At 43.5% G+C, this 25,220-nt stretch overlaps 1 protein-coding gene across 2 annotated transcripts in view; it reads left to right on the plus strand.

The window, feature by feature from the left end:
- The window catches only part of LOC139390005 (glutamate receptor, ionotropic, delta 2), a 565,966-nt gene that overhangs the window by 342,584 nt on the left and 198,162 nt on the right, over positions 1-25,220 (plus strand). For both annotated transcript variants that reach the window (XM_071137092.1, XM_071137090.1), the window contains exon 5: positions 24,436-24,489. In XM_071137092.1, coding sequence (XP_070993193.1) covers positions 24,436-24,489 — 54 coding nt within the window. The remainder of the gene's footprint in view (positions 1-24,435; positions 24,490-25,220) is intronic.

Consider the following 25,220-nt stretch of genomic DNA (forward strand, 5'->3'; position numbering starts at 1 on the left):
TGTTCTAGGATGACCAGGGATGTTATCCTTAAGTGTGTGAATTGGACCATTTTCCTGTCCTGTTAAGCATTCAAAATGTAACCAGTACTTTTGCTTGTCAGAGAAAATGCATGGAATAAAAAGTACATTCATTTTCTTTAGGAATGTAGTGAAGTAAAAGTAAAAGTTGTCAAAAATATAAAGGTAAAGATATCCCAAAAAAGTACTTAAGTACTTAAGTTAAAATACTTTATAGTACTACTTAAGTACTTTATACCATTGGCACCATGTAATGCACAATAACGTATTACCTGGAAATTGTATTCTTATTCTACCACAGTGGTAGGGTACTGTTCATGCTGACATTTAAAGGGTCATCATTACTGCTGTCGATGGATGTGTCACTTCAGTCCTCCACCCAGAGCCTCCTCTCCACAGATAGCACTCGCGGGCTTCGTCCCAAATGGCACCCTGTTACCTATGTAGTGCACAACTTTTCACTACAGAGGCAGTAGGGTGCTATTTGGGATGCATCCCTATACTGCACAAGGCCACAGGATGTTCAGCGGGACTTCTTTAACCTTGAACTTTATCACTGTAATAGACGGCCATGACATTAAAGTCCAATCTCAAACACACATGACTAGAATTGAGGGTATGATGGTGGAGCATTAAGGGTACAGAAGGAAGCTCTTAGGTTAGTCCTATTGACTTGCATTACGACCAATGACTCTCTCTGCGAACATTGGTCATTGTGTATTGGTTTACAATAGGTTCTGTATTGACGTGTGTGTACAAATACAGTATGCCATACGCGGGCACGCATGTGTGTACCATGTATGTGCATGTGCACGTGTGCAAGTGTTTAAGAGACAGTATACCGCCTCTCGTCTCTGAAGAATAGTGCATCAGATCTGTCTCAGGTGCCTGTACTCGCATTCAGTGATTATTTACAGCCGTTAGCCTGCCTATCCCCCCCAAGCCCCGCCCCTTTCCTCTGTCACTATGTCCATTACGCGGCCAATTAAATCTCACTGGCCATTCTCCCATCTCAGGCCATTTCTTCTCTTTCTGTTTCTAATTTAATTGGGGACGGCATGACCATTTCTTACTCGCAAACCAGAGCCGGGCCTCCAAGGTGGAGAGGGAGGGCCATAAAATCATAAACTACTCTTCAGTTAAATAGATAACCGTACACAGTGGCATTTTTAGATTGGTTCGGGATGAAGAATGAAATGACATGGTAATGTTTGTGCTGTGTCTTTTCTAATTCATGCACTTGGCTTTAATGGAAGTCCCGCTAGTAAGACGTATCAAATGTGAAATTGACATTGTCTGTGGAAAGAGAGAGAATGAGAGCGAGGGCGAGAGAGTTAGAGCCTCATGGGTAGTTGCCAAATTAATTCTGGCTTCCTTCGCGTTGCTTGGATGCGTAGGCTTTTCTGTCGTCGGATGATGAAGTGGATGGCATTTCTGGTCCTGATGACAGGACTGGCAGGTAGAATATTTGTGGAAATGGCGCTGTTGAAAAGGCGACGCTAGATTAACACCTTGGTGTTCTAAAATGTCAACTCATCAATTATCATTTGAATTTGTCAAATCTTTGTGTTGAAACTCCGTGTTCTGTAGGCCTACTTTGTAGTTTCCTTTTAGATAATATAGATATGTTTTACAGATATACATCCTATTCTTGTCATCTCTATGTTCTGTATTGTTTCGACTGGTGAAAACAAATCTGACACTGGCATTACAAACTTTCCATCACAAATGTCACCAATTTGCAAATATCTGGCCCTAGGAAGCTCTGCAGCACTCTGCACTTTATATTTTACCAAATCAGAAAGTCCCATTGAATGTGGCTGCCTGCTGAGGCTGCAATACAGTATCTATTTTAGAAGGCAAGCTTTGTTTTGTGTATTTCCCCCTCGCTTATTATTTAGTGATTCTCCCTATCGTATGTGATGAATGGTGACAGAGCCATGGCAGTAGGATGATAAAACTACAGTGGTTGGGTTAGGCCTCTAATCCTCTCCCTCCACACTTCGCTATTACACATGCAGACAGACTTAGGCAGGGGTCAACCGTGGGGTCAAACTGATATGGTGATACTGTCACCAGCCATAGTCCAACTGGGAATCACAACACCATGGGTCTGTCCCAAATGGCACCCCATTCCATTTATAGTGCACTACTTTTCACCGGGGCCCATAGGGCCTGGGCCCAGTTTCCCAATAGTGATGTAATTTAGGCTTACGAGTGTTTTTTAACAATGAATCGTTCCTACAAGTCCGAATGTAACATGCATTTCCCCAAACACCACGCAGAGAGAACATTCACTAAGTGTGCCCGTTAAAGCATGCGTGGATACTGACCGAAAGAAAAGCAGTGCTGCTCTCAGATCAGCTATGTCCTAAATCGAACCTTTACGTTCTAATATTACACAATACTGATGACTAATCAGATTCTAGATGGATATTATCGTTGCAACCCACTCTCTACAAATATTGAGGCGGATTATTCTAATGTGTGCAAGCATTACCCTATGACAATATCAGGATTTGCCACATCATTGTGCACATGTTGTGACACACCATGAAATATATTGAGGTAGACTTTTCAGACTGTAGCTGTCACGTTCTGACCATAGTTCTTGTGTGTTTCCTGTGTCAGTGTTTGTGCCACACGGGACTGTTTCGGGTTTTCACGTTTCTTGTTTTGTGGTTGAGTTTTCCTATTAAAACCATGGACACTTACCACGCTGCGTTTTGGTCCGCCTCTCCTTCGACAGAAGAAAGCCGTTACAGTAGCCTAGAATTAGACAAACTAGAACTAAATTGAAATGACATGAAATTGATTTCAATTTGATTGAAATACGATGACTGTACAAAAAATTAGGAACATGTTCCTACTATTGAGTTGCACACCCTTTTGCCCTCAGAACACCCTCAATTTGTTGGGGCATGGACTCTACAAGGTGTCGAAAGCGCTCCACAGGGATGCTGGCCCATGTTGACTCCAATGCTTCCCACTGTTGTGTCAAGTTGGCTGGATGTCCTTTGGGTGGTGGACCATTCTTGATACACACGGGAAACTGTTGAGCGTGAAAACCCAACAGTGTTGCAGATCGTGACACACTCAAAACAGTGCGCCTGGCACATGCTACCATACCCCATTCAAAGGTACTTAAAACCTTTTGTCTTGTCCATTCACCCTCTGAATGGAACACATACACAATCCATGTCTGAATAGTCTCAAAGCTTAAAAATCCTTCTGTAACCTGTCTCCTCCCACTTCCTTTACACTGATTGGAGTGGATTTTTTAAAATCTTTGATTTGTACCAATTTTGAAGACATTGGCAACTTCTTTCTGATTTTATCAGCGGTCACAGAGGGACGGATAAACATCTTGATTCTGTGTTTATCTTCTATGTATAAAGTGACGACGCATTCAGCTGTTCTGGGTGTGGTCTGAGGCAGTCGGTAAATCATGTGCGTTTTCAAGTGGAACTGAAGTAACAATGGTTTTGGGAAACCGTGTCCTGATCAAAGGTAGTGGACTTTATAGGGAATAGCAGCCTATGCAGTTAGAGTTGGACAGACAGCACCAGGGGAGAAACAGCTGTTCTATCCGGGATTACTGTAATGTGCTCTTGAGGCAGGCGTTAACTCGACATAGAGGGACAAGTCGAGCCATGTGTGTTAGTCATGTGGAAAGGGTTAACCCCATAGGGAACATGTGGGTGAAGAGAGGAAGGATGGAGGGGAGAGCTTACACTGTATCTTACACTGTGTTACGTGGGTGAATGATTGACAGGCGAGATATCGCGTCTGAGCCAACTCATCATGCGGTTCAGAAACTCACGCCTTCTTCTATCGCAATGCAAAGCCATGAGTTGCCACAGCCAGTAGATGGTTTTGGTTGTAGTGGTTTTAATGGTTTTGATGTAGTATACTAGACACATAACTGAGTTGACTAGCAGACAGAATAGAATGCAAAACAATATGCGTATTTCATTTTATGTTGGAAATGAATGAAGAATAGGAAAAGACTACATACACACACACATCCATTGCCTATGAGCAGGTGCTGGATATTGTAACACATTCATAGTAGGTGAAACGAGACTGCACAACACATTCTATGCTCCCATTTCATTTATTTGGTTTCGACCACTCAGGTCTTCGTCAGGTCAGGATTATGAAAGACAACCCAAATAGACTTTTCACAGGCTGCATCCCAAATGGTGCCCCATGGGAGGCAGAAATAGGGTGCCATTTGGGACGCAGGCACACTGCATTGAGCAGTGGAGACGGAGAAAAGACCTGGCATGGTGTTTGTAACTGAGTGGAAGGTGATGAGGAGAAGGATGCAGAGGAATAGCTTTAGCCTGGTCAAGGGTCACTCACACACACAGACATACACGCAGAAACACACACACACGCACACACACACAGATACACACACATACAACAGAGAAGTTGACATGGCTGTATCAAGGCTATATCATGGTGTGGGTGCAAAATTCAAGATTCACTTGCAACAATAAAACATTCTAAATGTACAAGTGGTAACACGGCAATCACTAAATTGCATCTAAATTGTCTTTTCTTTGACCTTTTATTTAACTCGGCAAGTCAGTTAAGAACAAATTCTTATTTACAATGACAGCCTGCCCCAGCCAAACCTGGCCGACGTTGGGCCAATTGTGCGCCACCCTATGGGACTCCCAATCACAGCCGGTTGTGATACAGCCTGGAATCAAATCAGGGTCTGTAGTGACGCCTCTAGCACTGAGATGCAGTGCCTTAGACCGCTGCGCCACTCGGGAGCCCATCTTGATTAATTGCAATCATTGAATCTCTATGGACATTTTCAACTTCTCCCTAACCCAGTCTGTAGTACCTATACGTTTCAAGCAGACCACCTTAGTCCCTGTGCCCAAGAATGCCAAGGTAACCTCTCTAAATGACTATCGCCCCATAGCACTCATATCTGTAGCCATGAAATGCTTTGAAAGGCTGGTCATGGCCCACATTAACACTATCATCCTAGACACCCTGGACCCCCTCCAATTCGCATACCGCCCCAACAGATCCAAAGATGACACAATCTCTATTGTACTCCACACTGCCCTCTCAAACCTGGACAAGAGTAACACCTATGCTGTTCATTGATTACAACTCAGCGTTCAATACTATAGTGCTCTCCAATCTCATCCCTAAGCTAAGGACCCTGGGACTGAACAACTCCCTCTGCAACTAGATCCTGGACTTCCTGACGGGCCGCCCACCAGGTGGTGAGGGTAGGCAACAGCACATCTGCCACCCTGACCCTCAACTCTGGGGCCCCTCAGTCCCCTCCTGTACTCCCTGTTCACCTACGACTGTGTGGCTGTGTGGCTGTGCACAACTCAAACACCATCATTAAGTTTGCTTATGACACGACGGTTGTAGGCCTGATCAGAGACCGGGCAGAGTGGTGTCAGGACTACAACCTCTCCCTCAACGTCGGCATGACAAAGTTGCTAATTGTGGAGTACGGGAAACGGAGGGCTGAGCACGCCCTCATTCACATCGACAGGGGTGTAGTGGAGCGGGTCGAGAGTTCCTCGGTGTCGACATCACTAAGGATCTATCATGGTCCACACACACGAACACAGTGGTAAAGAGGGCACAACAATGCCTCTTTTCCCTCAGGAGGCTGAAAAGATTTGGCACGGGCCCTCAGATCCTCAAAGAGTTGAACATCTTGGCTGGCTGCATCAGCGCTTAGAACGGTAACTGCAAGGCACCCGACCGCAAGGCGCTACAGAGGGTAGTGCGTACGGCCCAGTAAATCACTGGAGCCGAGCTCCCTGCCGTCCAGGATCTCTACACGAGGCTATGTCAGAGGAAGGCCCTAAAAATGGTCAAAGACTCAGTCATACAGTCAGCCAAGTCATGCACTGTTCTCTCTACTACTGCATGGCAAGCGGTACAGATGTAACACGTATGGAACCAACAGGACCCTGAACAGCTTCTGCCACCAAACCACAAGACTGTTAAATAGTTAGTCCGGTGAGCTATTTGGTTAACTATGTAACTATCTGCATTGATCCTTTTTAATGAGCAAACCTTTATTTTATTAATCATCACATACGCTGCTGCTACTGTTTACTATCTATCCTGTTGCCTAGTCTCTTTATTCCTCCTTATATGTTTAGTGTCTTTGGAAAGTATTCATACCCCTTGACTTACTCCATGTTTTATTGTGTGTTACAGCCTGGATTCAAAATGGATTAAATAATTGTTTTTCCTCATCCATCTACACACAATATCCCATAATGACAAAGGGAAAACATTTTTTTTTTAATGTTTAGAAATTTATTGAAAATGAAATATCTAATTTACATAAGTATTCAAACCCCTGAGTCAATACATGTTATAATCTCACCTTTTGGTAGTGATTACAGCCGTTAGTCTTTCTGGGACCTGGATTGTACAATATTTGCACATTATTATTTTCAAAATTCTTCAAGCTCTGTCAAGTTGGTTGTTGATCATTGATAGACAGCCATTTTGAAGTATTTTTTTTATATACACTACATTTCAAAAGTTTGGGGTCACTTAGAAATGTCCTTGTTTTTGAAAGGAAAGCTATTTTTGTCTATTAAAATCATCGAATTAATCATAAATACAGTGTCAACATTGTTAATGTTGTAAATTACTATTGTAGCTGGAAACTGACCATTTTTTATGGAATATTTACATAGGCGTACAGAGGCCCATTATCAGCAACTATCACTCCTGTGTTCCAATGGCAAGTGGTGTGAACTAATCCAAGTTTATCGTTTTAAAAGGCTAATTGATCAATAGAAAACCCTTTTGCAATTTTGTTTGTACAATTGAAAACTGTTGTCCTGATTTAAAGAAGCAATAAAACTGGCCTTCTTTAGACTAGTTGAGTATCTGGAGCGTCAGCATTTGTGGGTTTGATTACATGCTCAAAATGGCCAGAAAAAAATAACTTTCTTCTGAAACTTGTCAGTCTATTCTTGTTCTGAGAAATGAAGGCTATTCCATGTGAGAAATTGCCAAGAAACTGAAGATCTCGTACAACGTTGTGTACTACTCCCTTCTCAGAACAGTGCAAACTGTCTCTAATCAGAATAGAAAGAGGAGTGGGAGGCCTCGGTGCACAACTGAGCAAGAGGACAAGTACATTAGAGTGTCTAGTTTGAGAAACAGACGCCTCACAAGTCCTCAACTGGCAGCTTCATTAATTAATAACCGCAAAACACCAGTCTCAACGTCAACAGTGAAGAGGCGGCTCCGGGATGCTGGCCTTCTAGGCAGAGTTGCAAAGAAAAAGCCATATCTCAGATTGGCCAATAAAAATAAAAGATTAGATTGGGCAAAAGAACACAGACACTGGACAGAGGAACTCTGTCTAGAAGGTCAGCATCCTGCCTTCACTGTTAACGTTGAGACCAGTCCCCATGCTTGTCTCAGAGCAGCGAGAAACAGTGCTGAAGTAGTTGACCACACGCGAGTAGGCTATTGCTTCAAATCCTATTGCTTCTGACTTCAATATGCCTTTTAAATAAATAAGACCTTCACCACTTTTAACAGCACATTCCTCAACACTAGTGAGACTCATGTTGCCTACGGTAGGCCTACAAATATTTTTTTCAATGACGTGACTCTCCTCCAATAATTACATTTACAGTATTGGAGGATTCTAAATTAATATCTAAGGGCCCTTTTTTTGTTAGGGCAAATCTGATCTGTGAGAATATCTAAGGGGCTTTTATATAATTCTAAATTCATAATAATAATAATCGCTTTGTTTAAAAAACAACGATATGTTGGACATTATTTTTGTTTTCAAATAACCAAAAGTGAGCGAGAAAAAGGTCATTCTTGAACATGGGAGGAGACATTCTTACTAATTTGTAAATGAAGCCAGTTTGTTATTTAGAATGATTTATTTCTATTTTTAGAGGGAGAGAAATCAAAAAACCTACCGTCTCTTCATGGTCATGGCCACCAAACCAGTGTCTGTAGCAACGTAGTTACACTGCGATGCAGTGTCTTAAACCGCTATGCAACTCTGCTGTACTTTGAGCCCAGGCCATGAATGAGTGAGTCACTCAGCCTTATGTAGGTGCCGAGGCTCTATGACCGCGCCACCAACTTGATGATTTAGCAGACATCACCCGCCTATATTCAGTCAACATATGTATCTTAAGAATATCATGGAATATAATTGAACATTTCTCCTTTCTCTTAGAATAAAAGCCTTAGTGTAGCAACAGTTTTATTCAGTAATACTGACGAGGAGTAACAAAAAAAGAAGTGCATTTTTTTCCGGGTTGTGCACGTGCAGGACAGAGGAATAGCAATTATTACACTATTGTTCTGCATTCAATCACCTTCTTCATCGTCATCATTCCTTTCATTGAAATTCAATTTTGATGTTGTGCACAATTATCAATTTCTATTTGGTTTATGGCACCTATTCATTGAGACACATTAGCGCCTTGGGACCCGATAGCATAATCATTGCTCTAACTCCCCCTTGTGCTGGTCTGGAGCAATGAAGTAGGGACGCAGGGTACCGTACTAAACCACAAGTTACCTCTAAATCCCGCAGTATAATGTCAAAACGTTTAGTTGAGCAACCACTGTACATATCTATCTCAATTAGCTCGTACCCCTGCACATCGACGCGATACTGGTACCCTGTGTATATAGCCGCGTTATTGTTACTCATTGTGTATTTATCATTACTTTTATTATTATTATTTGTTATAACTTTTTTAAAATTATTTCTCTATTTTCTTTCTCTCTGCATTGTTGGGAAGGGCCCGTAAGTAGGCCGTTCACTGTTAGTCTACACCAGTTTACGAACCATGTGACAAATCTTCTCTGTATACATCAATGATGTCGCTCTTGCTGCTGGTGAGTCTCTGATCCACCTCTACGCAGACGACACCATTCTGTATACTTCTGGCCCTTCTTTGGACACTGTGTTAACAACCCTCCAGGCAAGCTTCAATGCCATACAACTCTCCTTCCGTGGCCTCCAATTGCTCTTAAATACAAGTAAAACTAAATGCATGCTCTTCAACCGATCGCTGCCTGCACCTGCCCGCCTGTCCAACATCACTACTCTGGACGGCTCTGACTTAGAATACGTGGACAACTACAAATACCTAGGTGTCTGGTTAGACTGTAAACTCTCCTTCCAGACCCACATCAAACATCTCCAATCCAAAGTTAAATCTAGAATTGGCTTCCTATTTTGCAACAAAGCATCCTTCACTCATGCTGCCAAACATACCCTTGTAAAACTGACCATCCTACAAATCCTCGACTTCGGCGATGTCATTTACAAAATAGCCTCCAATACCCTACTCAACAAATTGGATGCAGTCTATCACAGTGCAATCCGTTTTGTCACCAAAGCCCCATATACTACCCACCATTGCGACCTGTACACTCTCGTTGGCTGGCCCTCGCTTCATACTCGTCGTCAAACCCACTGGCTCCACGTCATCTACTTTACCCTGCTAGGTAAAGTCCCCCCTTATCTCAGCTCGCTGGTCACCATAGCATCACCCACCTGTAGCACGCGCTCCAGCAGGTATATCTCTCTGGTCACCCCCAAAACCAATTCTTTCTTTGGTCGCCTCTCCTTCCAGTTCTCTGCTGCCAATGACTGGAACGAACTACAAAAATCTCTGAAACTGGAAACACTTATCTCTCTCACTAGCTTTAAGCACCAACTGTCAGAGCAGCTCACAGATTACTGCACATGTACATAGCCCACCTATAATTTAGCCCAAACAACTACCTCTTTCCCTACTGTATTTATTTAATTTATTTATTTATTTAGCTCCTTTGCACCCCATTATTTGTATTTCTACTTTGCACATTCTTTCACTGCAAATCTACCATTCCAGTGTTTTACTTGCTATATTGTATTTACTTTGTCACCATGGCCTTTTTTTGCCTTTACCTCCCTTATCTCACCTCATTTGCTCACATCGTATATAGACTTGTTTATACTGTATTATTGACTGTATGTTTGTTTTACTCCATGTGTAACTCTGTGTCGTTGTATGTGTCGAACTGCTTTGCTTTATCTTGGCCAGGTCGCAATTGTAAATGAGAACATGTTCTCAACTTGCCTACCTGGTTAAATAAAGGTGAAATAAAAAATAAAAAAAATAACATTTGATTTGACCTTTAAATACCTTTAAATAATGCGCGTGTGGACACAACTTTATTCATATGTGTAGATGAAGGAACACCCCTTTCCATACACTCCATTTGATTTTGTCCAACAATTAATCCATTGCTATCCAAATGTCAAATGACATGTCATCGTATAAAATAAGGTTGGCGGTGAATTATTGCCCCGTGTGACATACATTGGAAATTGATCTATATTCACCATCATCTCCTCCATGGCTTTTGCCAGGGTTCAGGACCTTAATTCACTACTGGGAAGACAAATGACTGATATATTGACCCTGATAATCCCTGAGCCTCCCCTCCCCATCACAGCACATGAAAGCCACTCACTATGAAAGCCACTCACTTGGAATTCACTGTCATCATTTCTCTGTGGAGTAGAAAGCAAAGAGAGTGGAGAGGGGAGAGGAACCCATCATGGCAGACTGGTAGTGTATAGGCCAGCATCTCCGTGGGTCAGTCGCTGAACAATCCCAGTATAGCCACACTCAACACGGATGGTTCCGGTTGCACAGCTTGGGGTGAAGCTTCCCCTCCCCCAATCATAACCTTAACCATTAGTGGAGGAAATGCTAAACTGACCCAAGATCAGCATCTATGGGGAACATAGAACTATACACCAGTTGCGTACGGTACTCTGTGGAGGGAAAAAGGGAATGACTTTGCTTTGGCTTTCATCTATCAGAATGGTGGAGGAGGATTAATAGGATGTTTGGTTTGAGCTTAGGCCCTGGCAGAGTCAGACAGGACTGGGCATGTCCTTGGAGCGACTGGGGCTGAATGGCTGGAGCTGAATTGATGGCCTGTGTAAATCAGTGTTGTATGATCAGGCCTGCATTGGCCTAATTAAGCAGGCGGTAATATGGTAATTTAGAGTCATTAAGAAGCCGGGGGAGGGATCCACATCAAATCCCCTCTGGCCCCCCCAAGAGCTTGCAGGCCAACCCACACGTGTCTTATGCCTTCCCCTCAGCTCAGATTGGACTGGCAGAAAGAATATAGCACCAGCGTCGTATTCATTTGTGCACACAGTAGCGAAACGTTTCACAACGGAATACCAAAATGAGAACTTCTTAATCAAGGTAATCCATGTTTCTTCTTCCATTTGGTGTATAATGAATATAACCCTGTGTGCGTGCGTGTGCGTGCGTGTGTGTGCGTGTGTGTGCGTGTGTGTGTGTTTTTCTCAGATGACAGTGGATCAACAGGAGGGCCCGGCTCTGCAACCCTCTCTCTCGCTGTGTGTGCTAAGTGTGTGTGGGCCCCCATGTGTGTGGCTCCCAAGCTCACCTAGGAGTCAGTGCCGTACTGCAACAGACACTGTGTGACAGTATGGCCTCCTGACAGTCGCACACAGAGCATGAATTATAGATGACTGATGCCGCACTGTGAGTGAGGTGGCTGACATTAAACCAAAATGGCAAATGTGTCACATAATGGTTATGATGTATGAAGGAGCGTACGCCTGAGTAAGTGTGAGCTAAACGCTTAAAATGGAGGACTCTCACGCTCCAAAGAGAAGACATTTCACAACTCCATAAACCTGCTTGTTCTAAACAGTGCTAACAGTTCTAAATACAGTACTTAGTGAAAGAGCATGTGTTTTTCTGTGAGTTGAGTGACGCAGGGATGTAGTGGTACTTCAACCTTATATAGCCCGTGGATAGAAGTGCCAGGGCTTAGCCCGTTGCACCAAATTGCTGTTTATTTGTTGGATATTATTCACCTACTCTCGTTGAAAGTAGTAATATCCTCAATGTTTGATAAGATGTTGTGATGGTTATGATGTTTAGTGATGACATAAAGTAGGCAGGCGTCTTTGACCTGAAGAGAAAAGAGTCACATTTGCTCCTATTTCATGATCTTAACAGATCTCTTGCGATTTATTTTTTGGGATATATCTGTTGTATGGTGGTTCTTGTTGTTCTACCCAGACTGCACAACACATTTCCTGATTGGGACAATAAATGGGTATTCTACATGCCAAAGCCTTCTAGAAGTGGCTTTGATTATCTCCAGGAGTCTAGCTAGATTTAGCACCATTTCCTTGGGTATGTGTCAGAGAGCATGGTGTAATTTACATTTGAATCATTTTGCAGACACAATTATCCAGAGCAACTTACAGTAGTGAGTATATCCATTTTTGTGCTTTTTCCCCATAATGGTCCCCCATGGGAATCAAACCCACAACTCTGGCGTTGCAAGCACCATGCTCTACCAATTGAGCCACACGGGACCGCTGATCAGCTCCATCTCCAGTCTGCTAGATGAGTACTGGCTCTCAACTTTCTCCATTCTCTCACTGCCAGAGAGCAGACAGGTGGAACATATGAGATAATAACAATTATCAGAGCCATGCGAAAGCAGCTATTCCCAGGGACCCCACCCCCCCCCATGTAAATTCCCTCTGTGTTGAGTGTCTTTTCCAGTAGCCTATACTCATGGCATACAGCATGACTAATGGCAGAAGGATTCTCCTCTCACGCAAATTACATTGATCTGATGAATGGAAAAATAATAGAGAATAATCAGGTCGTTTTTGCGTGTGTGTCGTCGCTGTTGGCCTGATTGGAAGTGCACAGCACATTTTCCATGTGGGGACCAACTTGGTTGATAACCATCACATTAGGGCTTTGGCCTTAACAGATCACCACTGCTCAACTTCTGCCAAGGGGAATTCTTTATTTGGTGGAGGAGAACTTGTGTGCAATTTCTCAACCGAGAGTCCAGGTTCCCATGGTCGGAAAGGATTTAGCACTGTGCGTCTTATTTCAGAGCGACGGGATGGTGGATGAGGAGCTCTCCCATTGCTCTTACAGTGTAATCACAGCGTTTTAATCTACAAGACACAGCGCCTTACCTGCAGCTAGCTGCCAGTCACATAAAAGAAACATCCCAGTGACTCAGTCACTCACTAAATCCCTTTGCTTTCCCAGCCAGAGCAAGACAAAGCAAGGCAAGGAAAACATCACTAGGTTCTTAATGAGAGCCCTACTTCATGCCTTCTAACCAGAGATAATCCTAAACATCTAAACCACCCATCGCCCCATAAAACAAGACGCGATGTGCTAACGTTGCGCTAGTTACTACCTGGCCGAGGTAATAAATCAGCTTAATTTTGCTTGGTTTCTTCCGACCAGAACGTTTTTTTGGATGCCGCTCTGCTGTACCAACGTGTTGTTGTTCACTGCACCCAGGCTTTTTCTAGACCCTGCGCACAGCTCCAAGCCTGCAAGCATCAGAAGGAGTGTCTCTGTGTCAACTCTGATGCCGCTGCCAGAATCAATAGCTCTCTCATTGGCCGGGGGGTTGAATCTGGTCTTCAATAGAATGTCCCAGCCCTTGTTGGAGGTGCTTGTTGGGGGCTTACTGTTGGTCCAGATTTCTTGTCGGTCATCAGTTGTGTGTTTACAACCTTGAACTGGCGTGTTTGTCGGCGGCAGTAGTGCCTACTCCCAGAGGACTGCATCTTTCACTAGAATTCTGCCATTTCTCTAATGAGGCAAAAATATCTGCCCTTGGACAAGCTGGGGAGAGTAATAATGGTTGTGTTTGAATGCACAGAGCCCGACAGGCCATAGGCTGGCACATACTCCTGCTCGCGCACACACACACATACTGATGCACGCACGCACACCACACATACTCCTTCTCTCCCCGAGTCAGTGAAGCATAGCCCCATCTGTGCACTGTGTGGGGAGCATGTTTCCTATACCACTTCACACAAACACTTTGCTGGAAGTCAGAAGTATCTTATGAAAACATAGCAGGCAGTAAATGTGAAATTCATGAGAGAGAGAGAGAGAGAGAGAGCGAGAGAGAGAGGGAGACTTTTTTTTTCTTAAAACTGCATTGTTTTTTAAGGGCTTGTAAGTAAGCATTTGACTGTAAGGTCTACAACTGTTCTGAGAGTGAGAGAGAGGAAGGGGGGGGGGGAGAGGGATGTGAGGGGGTGAAATAGATCATTTAGAAATAAGAGAGAGTTCAGTAAGTCACAGCCAGGGCTGCAAATAGTTCCCATCATGTCTGACACAGGCATGGGCCTCCAGTGTCATCATGGCACTCACCATGATGACACTGACTTGGTTGTCACGGTTACCTTCTGGCAGAGTGACTCATAGACAAGGTGGAGAGAGGGAGATAGCGAGAGCATGAACAAGAAGTGGGAGTAAGAGAAATACTTTATGTTAATATTGTAAATTAATAATTTCATTTCGAAGGTGCGCTTTGGTTATATGAACATTGTTACATCATGCCAATAAAGCTATTTGGATTGAATTAAAGGAGGGGGGAGACACAGAGCGAGACATAGAGAGGGAGGTAGAGGAATATTGTTAGAGGATATTTTTAGAAGAATTGTATTAGCGGAATATATAGAGAGACTTTTATTGGAGACTTTTATTTCCCTCACCAACTTTAAACATCAACTATCTGAGCTGCTAACCGATCGCTGCAGCTGTACATAGTCCATCTGTAAATAGCCCACCCAATCTATCTACCTCATCCCCATAATGTTTTTTATTTTATTTACTTTTCTGCTCTTTTGCACAGCAGAATCTCTACTTGCACATCATCATCTGCTCATTTATCCCTCCAGTGTTAATCTGCTAAATTGTAACTATTCGCTCCTATGGCCTATTTATTGCCTACCTCCTCATGCCTTTTGCACACACTGTATATAGACTTTATGTTTTCTACTGTGTCATTGATTTGTTTATTGTGTTATTGGCTTGTTTATTGTTTACTCCATGTGTAACTCTGTTGTTGTCTGTGTCACACTGCTTTGCTTTATCTTGGCCAGGTCGCAGTTGCAAATGAGAACTTGTTCTCAACTAGCCTACTTGGTTAAATGAAGGTGAAACAAAATAAAAATACAAATACAGAGAGAGGGGGTGACAGAGAGAGGGGGTGACAGAGAGAGGGGGTGACAGAGAGAGGGGGTGACAGAGAGAGGGGGGGTGACAGAGAGAGGGGGGGTGACAGAGAGAGGGGGGGTGACAGAGAGAGGGGGGGTGACAGAGAGAGGGGGGGTGACAGAGAGAGGGGGGGTGACAGAGAGAGAGGGGGTGACAGAGAGAGGGGGGGTGACAGAGAGAGGGGGGGTGACGGAGAGAGGGGGGGTGACGGAGAGAGGGGGAGAGAACAAATAGAGCGAGAGGAAGTTTGAGAGAGGGAGGGAGAAAGTGAAAGAAAGTGAAGAAGAGAGAGGGGACAGACCAAGAGAGAGTGGAAATCTCTCTGTCACTCTGTTGGCCTTAACCCACTGTCTCCGACATGTTCCAATTGACAGGTTGTTTTATGGGACTTGTCTCCAGTGTAATTATTAAGTTTTCCTCGGTCTTTGGGGAGATTAAAACACTATTAGCGCTCCACCGTCATACTCTCCAGCTGTTGCATTTGTTTATGACCAAAGTGTTTTATGACACCTCCGCTGTAGTCACCTACACAATTAGGTTTAATGAACTACAGTGCTGGCACGTTGAGCAGGAGAAACATGGGGTGCTGGTTATGCTGGAGACTTGTTGAAGAGAGGAAGAAGGAGTGTCACCTTTAGAGAGCAGTGCAAAGAGAGAGAGAGAAAGAGAGAGAGAGAGAGATTTTTGAGTGAGCAGACTCACTCATACATCATTGAAAGGTTGGTCATGGCCACATCAACACCATCATCCCAGAAAACCATGTACATATTACCTTAATTACCTCGACTAACCGGTGCCTCCGCACATTGACTGTGTACCAGTACCCCCTGTATGTAGCCTCGCTACTATTATTTTATTGTTGCTCCTTAATTATTTTCTTTCAATTATATATATACTGTACATACATATTATTTTTTACTTCATTTTATTTGAGTAAATACTTTCTTAAAACCTCTTACTTCTACCCCCTCCTTTTTCGAACATTCTGTTAAAAATCGTGCAACTTTTCAGCGTCCTGCTACTCATGCCAGGAATATAGTATATGCATATGATTAGTATGTGTGGATAGAAAACACTCTGAAGTTTCTAAAACTGGTTAAATCACGGTTGTGACTATAACAGATTGTGTGTTTCATTGAAAAACGCAAGAAAAACTGCTCTCTGAAAGCTAAAAATAATTTCCATAAGTCACTTTCATGGGTTGTTAAAAGAGGACAAAATGTAATATCGACCTGCATGCAATTCATACAAATTCCACACGATGTCGCCATTGTCGTCATTTTCAATTGAATTTTTTGTTGGAAAATCCAAGTATCTGGCTTCCGTTTCTTCCAGTCTCCACCAGGACGCTGTAAATGTGGACAATGGCAGCCATTGATTTGCAGACGAGGAGCTATTGAATATACATCGCCCTGTAATCATTTTGATAGATTATAAACGTTTACTAATACCTAAAGTTGGATTACAAAAGGATTTCGAAGTGTTTTGTGAAAGTTTATCGTCGACTTTTTTAATTTTAAAAAATGATGCAGCGTTAAAAAACGATGTTTTTTTCTGAATGACACAGCTTCCATAGAAAGCTATTTTGGGTATATATGGACCGATTTAAACGAAAAAAAGACCCAATAGTGATGTTTATGGGGCATATAGGAGTGCCAAGAAAGAAGCTCGTCAAAGGTAATGAATGTTTTATATTTTATTTCTGCGTTTTGTGCCGCGTCGGATAAGCAGAGTCTTTGTTTACGTCGCATTCAGGCATTTTCAGGTGGTGCATGCTATCAGATAATACCTTCTCATGCTTTCGCCGAAAAGCATTTTAAAAATCTGACTTGTTGGCTAGGTTCACAACGAGTGTAGCTTTAATTCAATACCCTGCTTGTGAATTTTGATCAAGGTTTGAGTTTTAACGAGTACATTTAGCATTTAGCGTAGCGCATTTGCATTTCCAGGTGTCTACTTGAGACATATGCGTCTCAAGTAGAATCAAGAAGTTAACACTTTTTTTCTTAACTGCATTGTTGGTTAAGGGCTTGAAAGTAAGCATTTCACTGCAAGGTCTACACTTGTTCTATTCAGCATTTCACTGTGAGGTCTACACCTGTTCTATTCAGCATTTCACTGTGAGGTCTACACCTGTTCTATTCGGCACATTTGACAAATAACATTTGATTTGAGCACACAATGTTTGTGTGTGTGGAATTGTGTGTGTGGAATTGTGTGTGTGTGTGTGTGTGTGTGTTTAAGTGCTCTCCCACCGCCGTCCACCCAAATTGCCGCCGCCCTGATCTTGCGCTGCAGCAGCTGCAATTTCCGTTCCCTAGAATTACAAATGTTAGTGTTCACCCTTCACACTGTAACATTAGCTGCTCCACTATGCCGAAATATTAACGTTAAGAGTTGGCATGTTTAAATATTTATGCATGTTTGCATAAAGTATTCATGGATTTTTTTTTTGCTACCCAAAGAGTACTCCGTTTTTGATGAGAGACAAGAGCATTTCCATATTGCAAGGTAATCCCAGCAGCACAGTATTTGTGGCTAAATCCCATGATGTACATAGGCTCTGGAAATTATGGAAACTAGACGGTAGAGGACTGTTTGTTGAATAGCTTGACAGCTTTCAGTTAGAGTCATCAGAAAGGGAACACGCACTGCGTAACAGTGTCATTCACTTCAAAGATTCCTATTTCAGAAGTGTCTTTCATTACACAGGTTGGTCCTGTGTGGCTCAGTTGGCAAGAGCATGGCACTTGCAATGCCAAAGGTTGTGGGTTAGATTCCTGCTGGGTCCACACATACGAACATATTTGCACACATGACTGTAAATTGCATTGAATAAATGTGTCTGCTAAATGCCATAAATTAGTTTTAGGTTATCGTCAGATAATTTCAAAATGAAAGTGGGATTTACAGTGCCTTCAGAAAGTATTCACACGGTGTGAATCACAACCCTCGACTTTTTCCAAATGGTGTTGTGTTACAGGAATGAACAAAACACTTGTTAAATCGAGATGTTGTGTCAATGACCTACACACAATACCCCAAAATGTCAAAGTGGAATAAAAAAAAATATATTTTTAAATTTAAAAAAATAATAATGAAAAGCTGAAATGTCAGTAAGTATTCAAACCCTTTGTTATGCCAAGCCTAAATATGTTCAGGAGTAAAACATTTGATTAACAAGTCACCTAACAAGTTGCATGGTCTCTGTGCAATAATAGTGTTTAACATGATTTTTTCAGAGAAGTATCTCTGAAACACATACAAACATCTGTAAGGTCCCTCAGTTGAGCAGTGGATTCCAAGCACAGATTATATGGCAAAGACCAGGGAGGTTTTCCAATGCCTCATAAAGAAGGGATACCCTGGGGCGGCAGGCTACCCTGGGGCGGCAGGGTAGCCTAGTGGTTAGAGCGTTGGACTAGTAACCGGAAGGTTGCAAGTTCAAATCCCCAAGCTGACAGGGTACAAATCTGTCGTTCTGCCCCTGAACAGGCAGTTCCTAGGCTGTCATTGAAAATAAGAATTTGTTCTTAACTGACTTGTTAAAATAAAGTTAAATAAAGATGAAAAAAAAGGGCACCTATTGGTAGATGGGTGAAAATAAAATAAATCTGTGAATATCGCTTTGAGCATGGTGAAGTTATTAATCACACTTTGGATGCTGTATCAATACACCCAGTCACTACAAATATACAGGTATCCTTACTAACCTAGTTGCTGGTTGTCAACTTCCGGCGCCGACAGAGATGGCCGCCTCGCTTCGCGTTCCTAGGAAACTATGCAGTTTTTTGTTTTTTTACGTGTTATTTCTTACATTAGTACCCCAGGTCATCTTAGGTTTCATCACATACAGTCGAGAAGAACTACTGAATATAAGATCAGCGTCAACTCACCATCAGTACGACCAAGAATACACTTTTCGCGACGCGGATCCTGTGCTCTGCCTTACAAACAGGACAACGGAGTGGATCCCATGCAGCGACCCAAAAAAACGACTCCGAAAAAGAGGGAAACGAGGCGGTCTTCTGGTCAGACTCCGGAGACGGGCACATCGTGCACCATTCCCTAGCATTCTTCTTGCCAATGTCCAGTCTCTTGACAACAAGGTTGATGAAATCCGAGCAAGGGTAGCATTCCAGAGGGACATCAGAGACTGTAACGTTCTTTGCTTCACGGAAACGTGGCTTACTGGAGAGACGCTATCCGAAGCGGTGCAGCCAACAGGTTTCTCCACGCATCGCGCAGACAGGAAAAAACATCTTTCTGGTAAAAAGAGGGGCGGGGGCGTATGCCTTATGACTAACGTGACATGGTGTGATGAAAGAAACATACAGGAACTCAAATCCTTCCGTTCACCTGATTTAGAATTCCTCACAATCAAATGTAGACCGCATTATCTACCAAGAGAATTCTCTTCGATTATAATCACAGCCGTATATATCCCCCCCCAAGCAGACACATCGTTGGCTCTGAATGAACTTTATTTGACTCTTTGCAAACTGGAAACCATTTATCCGGAGGCTGCATTCATTGTAGCTGGGGATTTTAACAAGGCTAATCTGAAAACAAGACTCCCCAAATTTTATCAGCATATCGATTGCGCAACCAGGGGTGGAAAGACCTTGGATCATTGTTACTCTAACTTCCGCGACGCATATAAGGCCCTGCCCCGCCCCCCTTTCGGAAAAGCTGACCACGACTCCATTTTGTTGATCCCTGCCTACAGACAGAAACTAAAACAAGAGGCTCCCACGCTGAGGTCTGTCCAACGCTGGTCCGACCAAGCTGACTCCACACTCCAAGACTGCTTCCATCACGTGGACTGGGACATGTTTCGTATTGCGTCAGACAACAACATTGACGAATACGCTGATTCGGTGTGCGAGTTCATTAGAACGTGCGTTGAAGATGTCGTTCCCATAGCAACGATTAAAACATTCCCTAACCAGAAACCGTGGATTGATGGCAGCATTCGTGTGAAACTGAAAGCGCGAACCACTGCTTTTAATCAGGGCAAGGTGTCTGGTAACATGACCGAATACAAACAGTGCAGCTATTCCCTCCGCAAGGCTATCAAACAAGCTAAGCGTCAGTACAGAGACAAAGTAGAATCTCAATTCAACGGCTCAGACACAAGAGGCATGTGGCAGGGTCTACAGTCAATCACGGACTACAGGAAGAAATCCAGCCCAGTCACGGACCAGGATGTCCTGCTCCCAGGCAGACTAAATAACTTTTTTGCCCGCTTTGAGGACAATACAGTGCCACTGACACGGCCTGCAACGAAAACTTGCGGTCTCTCCTTCACTGCAGCCGAGGTGAGTAAGACATTTAAACGTGTTAACCCTCGCAAGGCTGCAGGCCCAGACGGCATCCCCAGCCGCGCCCTCAGAGCATGCGCAGACCAGCTGGCCGGTGTGTTTACGGACATATTCAATCAATCCCTATACCAGTCTGCTGTTCCCACATGCTTCAAGAGGGCCACCATTGTTCCTGTTCCCAAGAAAGCTAAGGTAACTGAGCTAAACGACTACCGCCCCGTAGCACTCACTTCCGTCATCATGAAGTGCTTTGAGAGACTAGTCAAGGACCATATCACCTCCACCCTACCTGACACCCTAGACCCACTCCAATTTGCTTACCGCCCAAATAGGTCCACAGACGATGCAATCTCAACCACACTGCACACTGCCCTAACCCATCTGGACAAGAGGAATACCTATGTGAGAATGCTGTTCATTGACTACAGCTCGGCATTCAACACCATAGTACCCTCCAAGCTCGTCATCAAGCTCGAGACCCTGGGTCTCGACCCCGCCCTGTGCAACTGGGTACTGGACTTCCTGACGGGCCGCCCCCAGGTGGTGAGGGTAGGCAACAACATCTCCTCCCCGCTGATCCTCAACACTGGGGCCCCACAAGGGTGCGTTCTGAGCCCTCTCCTGTACTCCCTGTTCACCCACGACTGCGTGGCCACGCACGCCTCCAACTCAATCATCAAGTTTGCGGACGACACAACAGTGGTAGGCTTGATTACCAACAACGACGAGACGGCCTACAGGGAGGAGGTGAGGGCCCTCGGAGTGTGGTGTCAGGAAAATAACCTCACACTCAACGTCAACAAAACTAAGGAGATGATTGTGGGCTTCAGGAAACAGCAGAGGGAACACCCCCCTATCCACATCGATGGAACAGTAGTGGAGAGGGTAGCAAGTTTTAAGTTCCTCGGCATACACATCACAGACAAACTGAATTGGTCCACTCACACAGACAGCATTGTGAAGAAGGCGCAGCAGCGCCTCTTCAACCTCAGGAGGCTGAAGAAATTCGGCTTGTCACCAAAAGCACTCACAAACTTCTACAGATGCACAATCGAGAGCATCCTGGCGGGCTGTATCACCGCCTGGTACGGCAACTGCTCCGCCCTCAACCGTAAGGCTCTCCAGAGGGTAGTGAGGTCTGCACAACGCATCACCGGGGGCAAACTACCTGCCCTCCAGGACACCTACACCACCCGATGTCACAGGAAGGCCATAAAGATCATCAAGGACATCAACCACCCGAGCCACTGCCTGTTCACCCCGCTATCATCCAGAAGGCGAGGTCAGTACAGGTGCATCAAAGCTGGGACCGAGAGACTGAAAAACAGCTTCTATCTCAAGGCTATCAGACTGTTAAACAGCCACCACTAACATTGAGTGGCTGCTGCCAACACACTGACACTGACTCAACTCCAGCCACTTTAATAATGGGAATTGATGGGAAATGATGTAAATATATCACTAGCCAATTTAAACAATGCTACCTTATATAATGTTACTTACCCTACATTATTCATCTCATAGGCATACGTATATACTGTACTCTATATCATCGACTGTATCCTTATGTAATACATGTATCACTAGCCACTTTAACTATGCCACTTTGTTTACATACTCATCTCATATGTATATACTGTACTCGATACAATCTACTGTATCTGCCTATGCTGCTCTGTACCATCACTCATTCATATATCCTTATGTACATATTCTTTATCCCCTCACACTGTGTACAAGACAGTAGTTTTGGAATTGTTAGTTAGATTACTTGTTGGTTATTACTGCATTGTCGGAACTAGAAGCACAAGCATTTCGCTACACTCGCATTAACATCTGCTAACCATGTGTATGTGACAAATAAAATTTGATTTGATTTGAGAGGAAGGAAACCACTCAGGGATTTCAGCATGAGGTTAAAGGTAACTTTACAACAGTTACCGTACCTTCAGAAAGTATTCATGCCCCTTGACTTATTCCACATTTTGTTGTGTTACAGTCTGAATTCAAAAACATTTATTCTTATTCATCTACACATAATAACCCATAATGACCAAGTGAAAACATGTTTTTAGAAGTGTTTGCAAATATTTGCCCATTATTCTTTTCAAAATCCAAACATCTTGCCATAGATTTCAAGCAGATTTAAGTCAAAACTGTAACTCGGCCACTCAGGAACGTCCACTGTCTTTTTGGTAAGCAACTCCAGTGATGAAAGGTGAATTCATCTCCCAAAAGCTGATTTTGCCTGTGCTTAGCTCCATTCCGTTTCTTTTCTATACTGAAAAACGTAATTATTACAAGCATACCCATGCAATGATGCAGCCACCGCTATACTTGAAAAAATATGGAGAATGAGACTCAGTAATGTGTTGTTGGATTTTTCCCCAAACATAACACCTTTTCTTATCCAGGACAAAAATTGAATTTGCTTTGCCACATTATGTGCAGTTTTACTTTAGTGCCTTGTTGCAAACAGGCTGCATGCGTTGGAATAATTTTTCATTCTGTACAGGCTTCCTTCTTTTCACTCTGTCAATTAGATTCCTATTGTGGAGTAACTACAATGTCGTTGATCCATCCTCAGTTCCTCCGTCACGCTGTATCCCTTTAATCAAAGACTTGTACTGTGGGTTACAGGGATCACGTAACCTCGGTATTTCCAAAAACACCCTTTAATCAAAGACTTGTACTGTGGGTTACAGGGATCACGTAACCTCGGTATTTCCAAAAACACCCTTTAATCAAAGACTTGTACTGTGGGTTACAGGGATCACGTAACCTTGGTATTTCCAAAAACACCCTTTAATCAAAGACTTGTACTGTGGGTTACAGGGATCACGTAACCTCGGTATTTCCAAAAACACCCTTTAATCAAAGACTTGTACTGTGGGTTACAGGGATCACGTAACCTCGGTATTTCCAAAAACACCCTTTAATCAAAGACTTGTACTGTGGGTTACAGGGATCACGTAACCTCGGTATTTCCAAAAACACCCTTTAATCAAAGACTTGTACTGTGGGTTACAGGGATCACGTAACCTCGGTATTTCCAAAAACACCCTTTAATCAAAGACTTGTACTGTGGGTTACAGGGATCACGTAACCTCGGTATTTCCAAAAACACCCTTTAATCAAAGACTTGTACTGTGGGTTACAGGGATCACGTAACCTCGGTATTTCCAAAAACACCCTTTAATCAAAGACTTGTACTGTGGGTTACAGGGATCACGTAACCTCGGTATTTCCAAAAACACCCTTTAATCAAAGACTTGTACTGTGGGTTACAGGGATCACGTAACCTCGGTATTTCCAAAAACACCCTTTAATCAAAGACTTGTACTGTGGGTTACAGGGATCACGTAACCTCGGTATTTCCAAAAACACCCTTTAATCAAAGACTTGTACTGTGGGTTACAGGGATCACGTAACCTCGGTATTTCCAAAAACACCCTTTAATCAAAGACTTGTACTGTGGGTTACAGGGATCACGTAACCTCGGTATTTCCAAAAACACCCTTTAATCAAAGACTTGTACTGTGGGTTACAGGGATCACGTAACCTCGGTATTTCCAAAAACACCCTTTAATCAAAGACTTGTACTGTGGGTTACAGGGATCACGTAACCTCGGTATTTCCAAAAACACCCTTTAATCAAAGACTTGTACTGTGGGTTACAGGGATCACGTAACCTCGGTATTTCCAAAAACACCCTTTTAGATATTTACTTTCTTTGTTTCTACCGCGGCACGTAAGTCCTTTGATAACAAATTAGAGGTAGGGTACTTCTTAATCACTAAGAAGTACCTTCCAGAATCACCTTTACCGGGAATTTGACCTGGTAAAGTGGCGCTGGCATCGCCTTACAATAAACAGACACACAGACAGAGACACAAATACTGTAGACCAAGAATATGTCTTTGAATTCCTGAACATGTACTGACACATGTTATCTCTGTTGTTGTGCTGTGCAGGTTGTGGAGACGAACCTCGTGGCATTCGACTGCCACTGGATCATCATCAATGAGGTCAGTGCGGAGGCAGCCACGTTGTCTGCCACGGTAACACAGTAGGGGTACTGCAGAACACTGAGAGAGGGGAGGGTGGGGGGGGGGAGAATGCATACAAACATGCTCACAATCCAAATACTCAAATGCTCACAAACATACATGCTTTTACTGGTTTTCACATGTTACTGCTGGAACATCGTTTGAATCCCACTTCTAGAAAAACATTTGTTTCGTGTTGAAAGGACAGCAAGGGCCAGGTTTTCTCTGACTTAAATATGGATGATGGCTTATGGTTGTAATAATTCTCCTTTATCTACAACTTACCACACTGACGTTTTTCGGAGGGAAAAGCGGAAGCATTCATAATTGATCGTTCCCCTTCTATATACTGTATGCATGTGGGGACGTGGGGTATGGCATGAAAACGAGCGTCTGGAACGCTCTGCCCTCTCTTCTCTTCCTCCATCCCTTTCTCCCTCTCTCCCTTGCTCCCCTGCTGTTTGGCTTGTTTCACGTGGTGGGGGCGAATGAGGACAAACGCCAACGCACTGATCCAGACTAATACTGACAAGTGTGAAAAAAAATAATCCCACTTAAAGAGGAATTAAAATGGGGTCTGCCGATGACGGAGGGACATTTTTTCCTCTGATAAAGTTGAGGCAGGAGGGATTTAGGCTGCTGGGGGATGGGGAATGGTTTGGAGGGAACTAGAGGGTGCGGCCCAATACTATCCTTTCTCCTGAAATGTG

The sequence above is a fragment of the Oncorhynchus clarkii genome, chromosome 30 (assembly GCF_045791955.1).
Source record: "Oncorhynchus clarkii lewisi isolate Uvic-CL-2024 chromosome 30, UVic_Ocla_1.0, whole genome shotgun sequence".
Lineage (NCBI taxonomy): Eukaryota > Metazoa > Chordata > Actinopteri > Salmoniformes > Salmonidae > Oncorhynchus > Oncorhynchus clarkii.